This window comes from Trematomus bernacchii, unplaced genomic scaffold, assembly GCF_902827165.1.
Source record: "Trematomus bernacchii unplaced genomic scaffold, fTreBer1.1, whole genome shotgun sequence".
Taxonomy (NCBI): Eukaryota; Metazoa; Chordata; class Actinopteri; order Perciformes; family Nototheniidae; genus Trematomus; species Trematomus bernacchii.
In genome coordinates, this window is record NW_022987937.1 from 1 (window position 1) to 13,967 (window position 13,967).

The window sequence follows — 13,967 nt, forward strand, 5'->3', positions numbered from 1 at the left end:
TGCGTGGGAGTGAGGTGTGTGTGTGCGTGAGTGTGCGTGAGTGTGTGTGCGTGAGTGTGTGTGTGTGCGTGAGTGTGTGTGCGTGAGTGTGTGTGTGTGAGTGTGTGTGCGTGTGCGTGAGTGTGTGTGCGTGTGTGTGTGTGTGGGTGTGCATGTGAGTGTGTGGGTGTGCGTGAGTGTGTGTGTGAGTGTGCGTGTGTGTGTGCGTGAGTGTGTGTGTGCGTGAGTGAGTGTGTGTTCAAGGTTCAAGGTTCAAGGTTCTTTATTGTCAATCTGACATAGCTACAGAGTAATTATGCAGTTGAAAATCTTATGTCACAGGCTTCTCCAACAATGCAACATAATAACATAACATAATAACAATAAGAGCAAGAGCAATACAAAAAGAATAATAGTTATAAAAATGAAATAAAGTGATGATGTGGAATAGTGCAGTATGAGTCTATATACAAGTTATTGGAATGATATATATATATTAGGTATTAGATACATATTACTGAGTAGCAGTTGAATGTTTGAAGTTGTTTCAACAGTTCAATTGTTTAACAGTCTCACTGCCCGCGGGAAGAAACTGTCTCCGAATCTTCTTGTCCTTGCCAGGATGCTGCGGTAACGTCTGCCAGACGGCAACAGAAAGAACAGTTTGTGGCTGGGGTGATGGGGGTCTTTGATAATCCGTAGTGATTTCTTCCTGAGCCGCTGGGAGTAAAGGTCCTCCATGGATGGCAGCTCCGTCCTGGTGATGTGCTGTGCAGTTTTCACCACCCTCTGTAAAGCCTTACGATCGAGGTCGGTGCAGCTGCCGTACCAGGCCGTCATGCTGCCAGTGAGGATACTCTCTATCGTGCACCTGTAGAAGTTGCAGAGTATCCTGGAATCCATTTTGAACCTCCTCAACCTGCGGAGGAAGAAGAGCCGCTGTCGAGCTTTCTTGGTGATGGTGGTGGTGTGAAGAGACCATGTCAGGTCCTCAGTGATGTGGACCCCAAGGAACCTGAAGCTTTTGACTCTCTCCACCGTAGTCCCATTGATGGCGATGGGGGCGTGTCCCTCTCCCTGCTGCTTCCTGTAGTCCACAATCAGCTCCTTTGTTTTGCTGATGTTGAGATGGAGGTTGTTCTCCTGGCACCAAGATGTCAGGTTTTCGACCTCCTCTCTGTATGCCGTCTCGTCATCGTCTGTGATCTGGCCGATGACGGTCGTGTCATCAGCAAACTTCACGATGGTGTTGGAGCTGTGTGTGGCCACGCAGTCGTGGGTGAACAGGGAGTAGAGGAGAGGGCTGAGCACGCAGCCTTGAGGGGCACCGGTGTTAAGAATCAGGGTGGAGGATGTGATGTTTCCCACCCGCACTGCCTGGGGTCTGCCCGTCAGGAAGTTCAGGATCCAGTCGCAGAGGGCGCTGTTGAGCCCGAGGTCTCTGAGCTTGATGGCCAGCTTGGAGGGCACAATGGTGTTGAATGCTGAACTGTAGTCAATGAACAGCATTCTCACATATGTGTTCCTGTTCTTCGGGTCCAGGTGTGAGAGGGCAGTGTGGAGGGTGAGGGCTATGGCGTCGTCTGTGGACCTGTTTGCTCTGTAGGCAAACTGCAGGGGGTCCAGAGATTCAGGGAGGGAGGAGGTGATGAATAATTTGACTAACCGCTCAAAGCACTTCATTATGATGGAGGTGAGTGCTACTGGGCGGTAGTCGTTGGGGCAGGTGATGATTGTCTTTTTGGGGACAGGAATGATGGTGGAGTGTTTAAGACATGTGGGGACTACAGACTGCAGCAGGGACCTGTTGAAGATGTCTGTGAACACCTCTGCCAGCTGAACTGCACACACCCTGAGAACACGGCCAGGGATGCCATCAGGTCCAGGAGCCTTGTGTGGGTTAACCCTTTTAAAGGATTTACACACATCTGCCCTATTTAAAACAAAAGGGCAGTGTAGCTCCTGGTCCCTCTGTACCTCCACAGCCTGGCTGCTCTCAAAGCGTGCAAAAAACTGTTTAGCTCATCTGGGAGAGATGCGCACGCAGACACTCCCGCAGCACCCCCCGCTGCTCCTTTGTAGTCAGTCATTGTCCTTAGTCCCGCCCACATATTCCTAGTGTTACAGCCTTTGAAGTCAGATTCCACCTTGTCTTTGTACTGTCTCTTTGCTGCTGATTGCTCTCCGGAGATCATACCTAGACTTCCTGTACTCCTCCAAATCTCCCGCTGTGTGCGCGAGAGTGCGCGCTTTCAGTTTGCCGCGCACCTCACCGTTTACCCAGGGCTTTTGATTTGGGAATGTCCGTACAGAAACCTTCGGTACCACGTCATCGATGCATTTCCCAATGTAGCAGATGACAGTGTCCGTGTGTGTGTTGATGTTATTGTCCTCAAACACACTCCAATCTGTAGATGCAAAGCAATCCTGCAGTGCTGCATCTGACTCCTCGCTCCATCGTTGTACTGTCCTTGTTATCGGTCTGTCCCTTTTAAGTTTCTGCTTGTAAGCAGGCAACAACAGTAGTGAGATATGGTCTGATTTGCCGAAGGGAGGGCGAGGGAGAGCCTTATATCCATTCCGGAAAGGGGAATAAACATGGTCCAGTATGTTTCCCCCGCGCGTCGAGAAGTTGATGTGTTGGTAATATTTTGGCAAAACCTTCTTCATGTTGGCGGTGTTGAAATCTCCGGCCACAACGAACGCCGCATCTGGCCGTGAAGTCTCGGTTTTATCAATAATCCCAAACAGCTGATCGAGTGCCGTGTTGTTGTCGGCGAGTGGCTGCGGCGGGACATACACTGCTGTTATCACAACAGATGTGAATTCCCTCGGCAGATGGAAGGCCCCGACATGAGATCATGAGGTGCTCTAGCTGTGCGGAACAGTCCGATGAAATAATCTTCACATCTGAGCACCAGTTGTTGTTAGTCATTACACACACACCGCCTCCCTTACTTTTCCCCGAGTTAGCAGTCCGGTCCTGACGAAAAATAGAGAATCCATCAGGAACAATAGCGGAGTCCGGGATAGCGGTGTTGAGCCAAGTCTCAGTGAGAATTAACACGTTACAGTTCTTAATGTCCCGTTGAAAAGCTATCCGGCTTCTGAGTTCATCTAGCTTATTTTCAATGGATTGAACATTAGCCAGAAGAATACTCGGAAGAGGGGGCCGATTCTCACGTTTCCTCAGTCTGACCAGCAACCCGGCCCGGCATCCCCGCTTTGTCTTCTTCTTGCGTCTCTCAGGTAGAACAGCAACAGGTAGCCATGGTGGATCTCCATTGTTTGTCGGAGGGTTATTTTTGTCCACGAAGTTTCGCAATTGGAAAAGTTCCTCTCTGCTATATTGTATGGCAGAGTAGGTGCGGTCGGCTAGCATGTTGCGAACCATGTTAAAAGTAAAACGGCAAAAGTAAAAGAAATATGTACAAAATACGAAAATGGGCAAAGTTGGAGAGGAGCACGAAGACGATGCGGCCATCTTCACCGGCGCATCAACGTCAATCGTTGCGATTGACGTTGAGTGCGTGTGTGTGTGCGTGAGTGTGCGTGAGTGTGTGTGTGTGTGTGTGTGCGAGTGTGAGTGTGCGAGTGCGTGAAGTATCAGTATCAGAATACCTTCATTCGTCCCAGAGGGGAAATGTACATTGTTACAGCAGAAAAGAGACAAAGACAGCTTAATGTTAACTAAGAAGCATAAACGTGTGTGTGTGTGTGTGTGTGCGTGTGTGTGTGTGTGTGTGTGTGTGTGTGTGCGTGTGTGTGTGTGTGCGCGTGTGTGTGTGTGTGCGTGTGTGTGTGCGTGTGTAGGTGCAGGCTGCAGACTCAGTGCTGGTGGTTGGAGGAGGATCAACTGGAGTGGAGATGGCCGCTGAGATAAAGACGCAGTATCCACACAAGAAGGTGAGCTTTATTTTATTGATGTTTTTTTTTTGTAATTTTTCTTTAGATTTTCTCTTTGACATAATTTGTAATTTTTCTATAAATTTGAATTTAAATGTTTTATATTTTTAAAAATGTTTTGTATTTATTTATATTTGATTTGTCTTTTTTTTGGTTTTTCTTTAAATGTTACTTTTATTTTTAGGGTTATTTAATTAATTAATTTTTTAAATCGTTTTTTCTTGTTACTATTTTTGATCAGATCTGTTTGAGTTTAATTTTTTTTTATTTCCATGCTTTTGCTATCATCATTTATTTAGTATTATATTGTAATATTCTGTATCTCCCCTCTGGCTCTCAGGTGGTTCTGATCCACTCCCGGGTCCATCTGGCCGACCCGGGCCTGCTGCCCTCCGTCAGAGAGCAGAGCAAAGAGGTGCTGCTGGAGAAGGGGGTGGAGCTAATACTGGGTACACACACACACACACACACACACACACACACACACACACACACACACACACACACACACACACACACACACACACACACACACACACACACACACACACACACACACACACACACACACACACAGTTTTACTCCCACCGAAAGGGCTAGACAACACGGGGCGTGACCACTCAACTTTAGTTTCGGATTTATGTTTATTTAAAGTGGACCTATCATGCTATATTATAATAATATAGTGTAGGACCATACCTATATAAGGCATATTTATACTTTTTGTTTTTCAAAATACCAAACAGATCATGCATTTTAGCCATGCCTCATTTCCCTCAATTTGACAATTTTTAGCTCTGTTTTGGCAAGGGCTGATTCTGTGAAAACAGCACCACCTACAGGCCTGGCATATGTACTACAGCGTCTCCAGCGCTTTGGAACGGCAATGGCCGGGGCTGTCTCCTCCTGATTGGTGGAGTTGGCCCAATAGCCGTAGCGCCACCGTCCTGACGTCAGGACAGTGTTCAAATCTGGATCAGTTTTTATCAGATCCGTTGCAGCCCCTTTTTTAGAGATTTGGGTATGGAGGAAAATAGAGAGGGTTGTGTTTTCTGACACTTGGTGAGTTCCCTGGAACACCGGGGACACATATTCATGTAGAAAAGACGTACAAAGGTGCATTTTTCATGATAGGTCCCCTTTAACACGCTCTTCTCCACTCAAAGAAGCACATGGTATCAGCAAGTCAGCTTTTCTTCATACAAACCCATTTAGTTAGGTTATCAACCTAAGAGAAAACACATTACACACAAATGACATAGAGCATCCACAACAAAGGTCTGTCACCATAATCACATGTGAACCAAACACTACCGGCTGCCCGTGGCTGATCAAAACAGAAGTGACAAACATTTCACTGGGCTTTTCAAGATGGCTGACGGTCCCTCATCAAAAGAGTCCCAAGGGAAACAAAATACTGGAACCAAGGTTCCCTCCCACCTGAGACCTATTTTTCATTACAACCTGCACAACTAAACAAGTAGCTTAAAGGTGGGGTAGGTAAGTTTGAGAAACCGGCTGGAGATACACTTGTTATATTCCATGGAATGCTCTTAACATCCCGATAGCAATGAATATCTGAAGTGCTTTGACAAAAAATCCATAAATAAGTATCATCTGTGGAAGCTGTAGTACTGTAAAAAGCACGACCAATCATCTGAGCCGGCCCGGCTAAAATAACTGGATGGCCGACCTGCCTGTCAGCCTTCCATCTGTGCACAAACTTATCTCGTGCCCTCATTGGTCATGTGCGCGTTCGTGTTGGAGGAGGGGCTCTGTGAGGAAGTGGGAGATTTTCTCCGGTTGTGTATTTTCAAATTCTAGCGATCTCGAGCCGGTTTCTCAAACTTACCTACCCCACCTTTAATGCTTCATGATTGAAATAAATAAATAGAAAATAAATGAATAAACAACCAAAATTAACTCCACACACACACACACACACACACACACACACACACACACACACACACACACACTGATGCACACACACACTTTAATATATCACCCTCTCAGGTGAGAAGGTGTCCAACCTGTCGGAGCTGCAGCTGAACGTCGTCAGCAGGAACTCGGAGGTGAAGACAGATAAAGGTCAGACTCTGACCTCAGATCTGATCATCAGCTGCACCGGACTCAAGGTCAACTCTGACGCCTACGCCTCCAGCTTCTGTGAGTCCTGGAGTACATAGATATATTTAAATACACTAAAGTATATACTACAGTACTTCAGTACATGTTTACAGATATATTTCATAGTGCAGTTAGGTGATCTGGCCTCTAGAGGGCAGTAGAGGAGTTTTTCACCGTCTTATCAGGATCAGAGTGAGACATCTGCACCTGTGTGTGTGTGTGTGTGTGTGTGTGTGTGTGTGTGTGTGTGTGTGTGTGTGTGTGTGTGTGTGTGTGTGTGTGTGTGTGTGTGTGTGTGTGTGTGTGTGTGTGTGTGTGTGTGTGTGTGTGTGTGTGTCAGCCGACTCCCTGGTGGAGGGCGGGGCTCTGAAGGTGAACCCTCACCTGCAGGTTGAGGGCTTCTCCAACGTGTTCGCTGTGGGCGACTGCACCGACATCAAAGAGCCGAAGACGGCGTACAACGCCGAGCTGCACGCCCACGTCGCCGTTAGCAACATCAAGAACATCCTGAGCGGGAAGGAGCTGACCTCGTATCAGACAGGTACACACACCTGTCTGTACTCACACCTGTACACACACCTGTCTGTAGACACACCTGTCTGTAGACACACCTGTCTGTACTCACACCTGTACTCACACCTGTCTGTACTCACACCTGTCTGTACTCACACCTGTACTCACACCTGTCTGTACTCACACCTGTCTGTACTCACACCTGTCTGTACTCACACCTGTACTCACACCTGTCTGTACTCACACCTGTCTGTACTCACACCTGTACTCACACCTGTCTGTACTCACACCTGTCTGTACTCACACCCGTCTGTACTCACACCCGTCTGTACACACACCTGTCTGTACACACACCTGTCTGCTGTACTCACACCTGTCTGTACTCACACCCGTCTGTACTCACACCCGTCTGTACTCACACCTGTCTGTACTCACACCCGTCTGTACTCACACCTGTCTGTACTCACACCCGTCTGTACTCACACCTGTCTGTACTCACACCTGTAGACACACCTGTCTGTACTCACGCCTGTAGACACACCCGTCTGTACTCACACCCGTCTGTAGACACACCCGTCTGTACTCACACCTGTCTGTACTCACACCTGTCTGTAGACACACCCGTCTGTACTCACACCCGTCTGTACTCACACCTGTCTGTACTCACACCTGTCTGTACTCACTCCCGTCTGTACTCACTCCCGTCTGTACTCACACCCGTCTGTAGACACACCCGTCTGTACTCACACCCGTCTGTACTCACACCTGTCTGTACTCACACCTGTCTGTACTCACTCCCGTCTGTACTCACTCCCGTCTGTACTCACACCCGTCTGTACTCACACCTGTCTGTACTCACTCCCGTCTGTACTCACTCCCGTCTGTACTCACACCCGTCTGTAGACACACCTGTCTGTACTCACACCTGTCTGTAGACACACCTGTCTGTACACCCGTCTGTACTCACACCTGTCTGTACTCACACCCGTCTGTACTCACACCTGTCTGTACTCACTCCCGTTTGTACTCACACCCGTCTGTAGACACACCCGTCTGTACTCACACCCGTCTGTACTCACACCCGTCTGTACTCACTCCCGTCTGTAGACACACCCGTCTGTACTCACACCTGTCTGTACTCACTCCCGTCTGTAGACACACCCGTCTGTACCTGTCTGTACTCACACCTGTCTGTACTCACACCTGTACTCACACCTGTCTGTACTCACACCTGTCTGTACTCACACCTGTCTGTACTCACACCTGTCTGTACTCACACCCGTCTGTACTCACACCCGTCTGTACTCACACCCGTCTGTACTCACACCTGTCTGTACTCACACCTGTCTGTACTCACACCGGTCTGTACTCACACCCGTCTGTACTCACACCCGTCTGTACTCACACCTGTCTGTACACACACCTGTCTGTACACACACCTGTCTGCTGTACTCACACCTGTCTGTACTCACACCTGTCTGTACTCACACCCGTCTGTACTCACACCCGTCTGTACTCACACCTGTAGACACACCTGTCTGTACTCACACCTGTAGACACACCCGTCTGTACTCACACCCGTCTGTAGACACACCTGTCTGTACTCACACCTGTCTGTACTCACTCCCGTCTGTACTCACTCCCGTCTGTACTCACACCCGTCTGTACTCACACCCGTCTGTACTCACACCCGTCTGTACTCACACCCGTCTGTACTCACACCTGTCTGTACTCACTCCCGTCTGTACTCACTCCCGTCTGTACTCACACCCGTCTGTAGACACACCTGTCTGTACTCACACCTGTCTGTAGACACACCTGTCTGTACACCCGTCTGTACTCACACCTGTCTGTACTCACACCCGTCTGTACTCACACCTGTCTGTACTCACTCCCGTCTGTACTCACACCCGTCTGTACTCACACCCGTCTGTACTCACACCTGTCTGTACTCACACCCGTCTGTACTCACACCTGTCTGTACTCACTCCGTCTGTACTCACACCCGTCTGTACTCACACCCGTCTGTAGACACACCCGTCTGTACTCACATCCGTCTGTACTCACACCCGTCTGTAGACACACCCGTCTGTACTCACATCCGTCTGTACTCACACCCGTCTGTACTCACTCCCGTCTGTAGACACACCCGTCTGTACTCACACCCATCTGTACCCGTCTGTACTCACACCCGTCTGTACTCACACCCGTCTGTACTCACACCCGTCTGTACTCACACCTGTAGACACACCCGTCTGTACTCACTCCCGTCTGTAGACACACCCGTCTGTACTCACACCCGTCTGTACCCGTCTGTACTCACACCCGTCTGTACTCACACCCGTCTGTACTCACACCCGTCTGTACTCACACCTGTAGACACACCTGTCTGTACTCACACCTGTCTGTACTCACACCCGTCTGTACTCACACCCGTCTGTACTCGCGTCTGTACTCACACCCGTCTGTACTCACACCTGTACTCACACCTGTCTGTACTCACACCTGTACTCACAGCTGTCTGTACTCACACCTGTCTGTACACACACCTGTCTGTACTCACACCTGTACTCACACCCGTCTGTACTCACACCTGTCTGTACTCACACCTGTACTCACACCTGTCTGTACACACACCTGTCTGTACTCACACCTGTCTGTACACCTGTTGCTAACGTCAGTGTGTTGCTGGTTGCTAGGCAGCGTCACCATGCTGCTGGCGATGGGCCCTGACGACGGCGTGGGGCAGTTTAATGGATGGCAGCTTCCTCGATTCCTGGTCACTCTGGGGAAGAGTCGAAATCTGCTGGTGTGGAAGAGCTGGAGGGATATGAAGCAGAGCCAACACTGACACACACACACACACTGACACACACACACACTGACACACTGACACACACACACACACTGACACACTGACACACACACACACTGACACACACACACACTGACACACTGACACACACACACACACTGACACACTGACACACACACACACTGACACACTGACACACACACACACACTGACACACTGACACACACTGACACACACACACACAGTATGATTCATTCCTGATCTCACAGATGTGTCTATCTAAAGTTTCTTTAAATATAAAATATATCTTTTCCAAACTGTTTCTCTGAAATCGTTTACCTGAATATGTAATAAATAATCTCAATAAAGTCACTGTGTGTTTATCATTTTTTTAGGATCTTTGGCAAATGTGGCATTTCCACTTTAAACTATTTAGTTAAACTCATTTTAGAATCTTTCCCAATGTTTGCAATCATTTAGTACGTTTTCTACTAAACACAGATCCTGAGCTAAATACAATACGAGGTAACCATGACGTTAACATCTGTAGAGGACTCTTTAAAGTAGAGACACTACACACTGATATACACCTGAACATCAGCAGGAGAGGACTCTTTAAAGTAGAGACACTATATACTGATATACACCTGAACATCAGCAGGAGAGGACTCTTTAAAGTAGAGACACTACATACTGATATACACCTGAACATCAGCAGGAGAGGACTCTTTAAAGTAGAGACACTACATACTGATATACACCTGAACATCAGCAGGAGAGGACTCTTTAAAGTAGAGACACTATATACTGATATACACCTGAACATCAGCAGGAGAGGACTCTTTAAAGTAGAGACACTACATACTGATATACACCTGAACATCAGCAGGAGAGGACTCTTTAAAGTAGAGACACTACATACTGTGGAGGAAACTTCTGTGTAGTAATGCATGGAGTCACCGACTCAGGAAGGAGACACGGTGAGAGTTGGAGCTTTGATGTCAAACACTGATGGGTTTATTCAGAGTATTCGGCCGGAGGATTCACATCACAAATCAAAGAGTCAGAGGTTCTGACCACACGGTAGAGTTGCCACGTCAATTCTGAAGAACCTCTCTCTATGCTAGACCTTTTAACTGGTTCACAGAGAGAAATCAACATCTCTGAAGGAGTAGACTAAACACTGAATAATCTGCGTCCGACGCTCATGGCCTCAAGGATTTCACATCTTAGAGCCCACAAACACCGATAAAGAAGTGCCTCAGTGTTCTCACAACAATTACCCTTCGTGCCAGTCAAGTTGACCGGTCTCACACTGGTGACAACAACACATATGGCACCAAGGCCTTTCCTTAAAGGAGATAACACATGTCAGAGTAAAAGGTTAGATATCTAGAAGAATTATTCCTTAACAGTTCCTCTCTTTTTATCATTTTTGATAACCTTAAAACATTAGTCTAATAATTCTGGTCAATACTTAAATCAATAGGCGTCTTCAGATTCGAGTGTGGTCTCACCTTACATTCAATTACATCACAAAGTAGAATAAGATTGAAACATTCAATCACAATGATTGATACAGGCAATCATAATAGGAACAATTATCTCTCATCAGTGTTTGGAGCATCTTTTGTCAAAAGCATAATAATGAACACACATAAAAACACAGATACATAATAGCAAAATATTTGTTTTAAACTAATATCTTTTATCATTTAAACCATTAGTTAATGTCATTTATCAAACTATAAAATCAAAACCAGAAACAGCTTAAAGATTTGCTTTAAGGCAAAAGCATTTCAAACTTAGGATCATCAGAGATCCAGCTAAGGCATACAATTCACAGTGGTGATTTGATCAATCTGTAATCGGCAAAGTTGCAGTGTCCTCAATTTTAGGATTACTTTACGTTTACTTCATTACGCTTTAGTCAAGAGTAAGGCACTTAGTCTTAGTAAAATCAATACATTCATTTTAGTCAAATACATTGTTCAAAATCTGAAAAGGAAAAGTTAGGCAAATATTCAAAGACTTTTGTAAAAACCTGGAAAGGAAAGATTAAACATTCTTAAAACTTTAATTCATACATTTGTAAATGCTACAACTGATCTGTACCAAATTAAGTCTATCACTTATTCTTATTAGCCATACTTACCTGAACATCTACTTATGGTACTTGGAAAGGATTCTTCTGTGTTTATCTAATGTTGAATATAGAATATCAATTTCTTTAAATTATACTTCTCTAATTTGAGGATCAAATATGCTACATAATTGTTATATGAATTATTATAAATATTTGTTTTGGGCCAAAACTTAAATGAATCCAGTACTTGAAACATCATGTTAGGTCTGTCTGTTCATGGACAATACATTACAGAGTTGTGTTGTTAAGCCTGATTGCTGGATGATTAAGGATATTAACATTATCTGTTATAATATTAGAAATACCTTATAATTCAATACCTTATAATCTGAAAATATTTATTTATTAATTTTGTTTAGTGTGAAAATCTAATCTGATCTGACTAAATATATTAATCACCACTATTTAACACATGTCTGGTCATTGGAAATATAAAAAACAATCATTAATTGTACATCTTTAAACATCTGGTCATTCAATTCAAAGTTCATCTTTGTACGAGAGCTGGAAGAACATGTCCGTCAGGCTTCCTGACTCGTTCTCCTCCTCCCTTTATGACACCGAGTGTCTGGTGTGTAAAGGCATCCTGATACTGTAGATTAGCACTGATTGGCTCAAACTCTTCTTCATCAGAGCGCCATATTTCAACCCCCCAATTGCTCTGCTTTTGTGTGGCTCATTCAGTGAGCACTGTAGCTGACCCCCCAGTGAGACGGAGGCTCATCTGCCGGTATTCCTTCTGCTATCTGCTTGAGTACAACTGCGTATTCCTGATGCATCCAGGTGTCCCCCCCGTTATGGGAGAGGTTAGGAAGACATCAAACTCCTCCAAGAAACATGGAACCTTGTATTATAGAAGCCTCGGAAGCCCTCGCTCGTCCTGCAGGGTGGTCTGCTAGAGCCCACCGAGCAGAAAGGTGAAGAGAAGAACCCCCTCTTATCAGAAAGGTGAAGAGAAGCATCCCATCTTATCAGAAAGGTGAAGAGAAGCATCCCCTCTTATCAGAAAGATGAAGAGAAGAACCTCCTCTCAGCAGAAAGGTGAAGAGAAGCATCCCCTCTTATCAGAAAGGTGAAGAGGAGCATCCCATCTTATCAGAAAGGTGAAGAGGAGCATCCCATCTCGAACGACCTCGTGCTTCCTTGCACGTGGCTGGGGGTGCTCTCTGCACCCGGAGAGTGTGACCCTCTCTCTCTCTGACCCTTGGCCTTGAGAGCTGTCCTAGTTATTGGGTTAACACCTGATAGGGATGTTTTTCTGAGTGAAGACAACTCAAAGTAATGGATTAGCACATTATCATTTAATTACAAAAATAGGATAGGCCCCTCAGAATGATTTGGGAGCCTTCCTGACACATGCACATTATCATTTTGAAGGTTTGTGTTAGTCATTGAACATGCAAGAATCATATACTCATCAGTCCATAGCAGAGACATGTTATTGTAAGTTAAAGGTGAGCTTGTCCCTGTGGATATAACCCCTTCTCAATGATTCTAAATGTATATTAATTCACCATTTACCTTTTGATAAAATATTAGTTTATCAGAAATATTTAGTCTCTTCCATAAAACATAGGTTTGAGAAATAAATTACCCAATATAAAATAAATTACTCAATATAATTGACTCTTCCCTCCCTTTTCTTACATATGGTACATATGAAATAATAACTTAGGAGTCTATTTAAACATGGTATAGTTTATAATCTATGAATCGAGAAGACTCAGTATCACCTGTGTGCAGCTTACAAAAACCCATTGTGATAAACATATATTATGCAGGAAATTGATACATTTGTTGAAAAACAAAGCATATCTGATTTGGGAGGAAAAGTTTCATCCCTTTAACATCTGAGTTATTACTGAAGGCATAGCATGAATGATACTGGGTGTCTGAGGGTGTCATTACTGAGAAATGTCAAACAAAATCAAAACCTTACATTTGAAAACAGGTTTGCATTCCTCCACTGAAGGTGACGTTATCATTGGAAACATTAAAAGCTAATTGTTTTGATGTAGAATCTATGCATTGAATCGTTAGAGCAGAACAGAATGGTTGTATTGTAGCCTGAGTTTTGTGCAGCCTTCAGTTTTACCAGGTGGAAACATTGTCTATATAATGTGAATACATGTAGAACTAGACATTAAGTCCCTGACATTAGGCCTATTTGAAACAATAGTAGGGGCTTTTACCAGCTCGCCCACTTACAGGCATCCTCTGCATAGCAGTATGAATAGCCTTAAAAACAAACCACTCTGCGGTAACGAGAGTCATGTATCTGAACCAAATGCCCTAAGTGAAGCCGTTAGTCTCATCTGACTGACCCAAGGGTTGGTGCTGGTGTGACAGGGAGGCTTCCAAGTGTTCATAGCAGATGCTTTCAGTTCATGGCTCAGTGGGGGGGAGCAGACCCATGTGAGACAGTATCAACAGCTGTAATGTTCAGTTTGAGGAGTGTCATTCTCTCTGGGAGCATG

At 45.5% G+C, this 13,967-nt stretch overlaps 1 protein-coding gene across 1 annotated transcript; it reads left to right on the forward strand.

The window, feature by feature from the left end:
- Positions 1–3,792: 3,792 nt before the first annotated feature.
- On the forward strand, positions 3,793–9,496 carry aifm2 (apoptosis inducing factor mitochondria associated 2; the record flags this gene model as incomplete). Its single annotated transcript, XM_034115491.1, is given in 5 exon segments — positions 3,793–3,885; positions 4,226–4,334; positions 5,903–6,055; positions 6,357–6,557; positions 9,229–9,496. Coding segments are annotated over 5 exon segments (708 nt in total), but the record flags the coding sequence as incomplete, so codon positions are not given.
- Between the last annotated feature and the right edge of the window lie 4,471 nt (positions 9,497–13,967).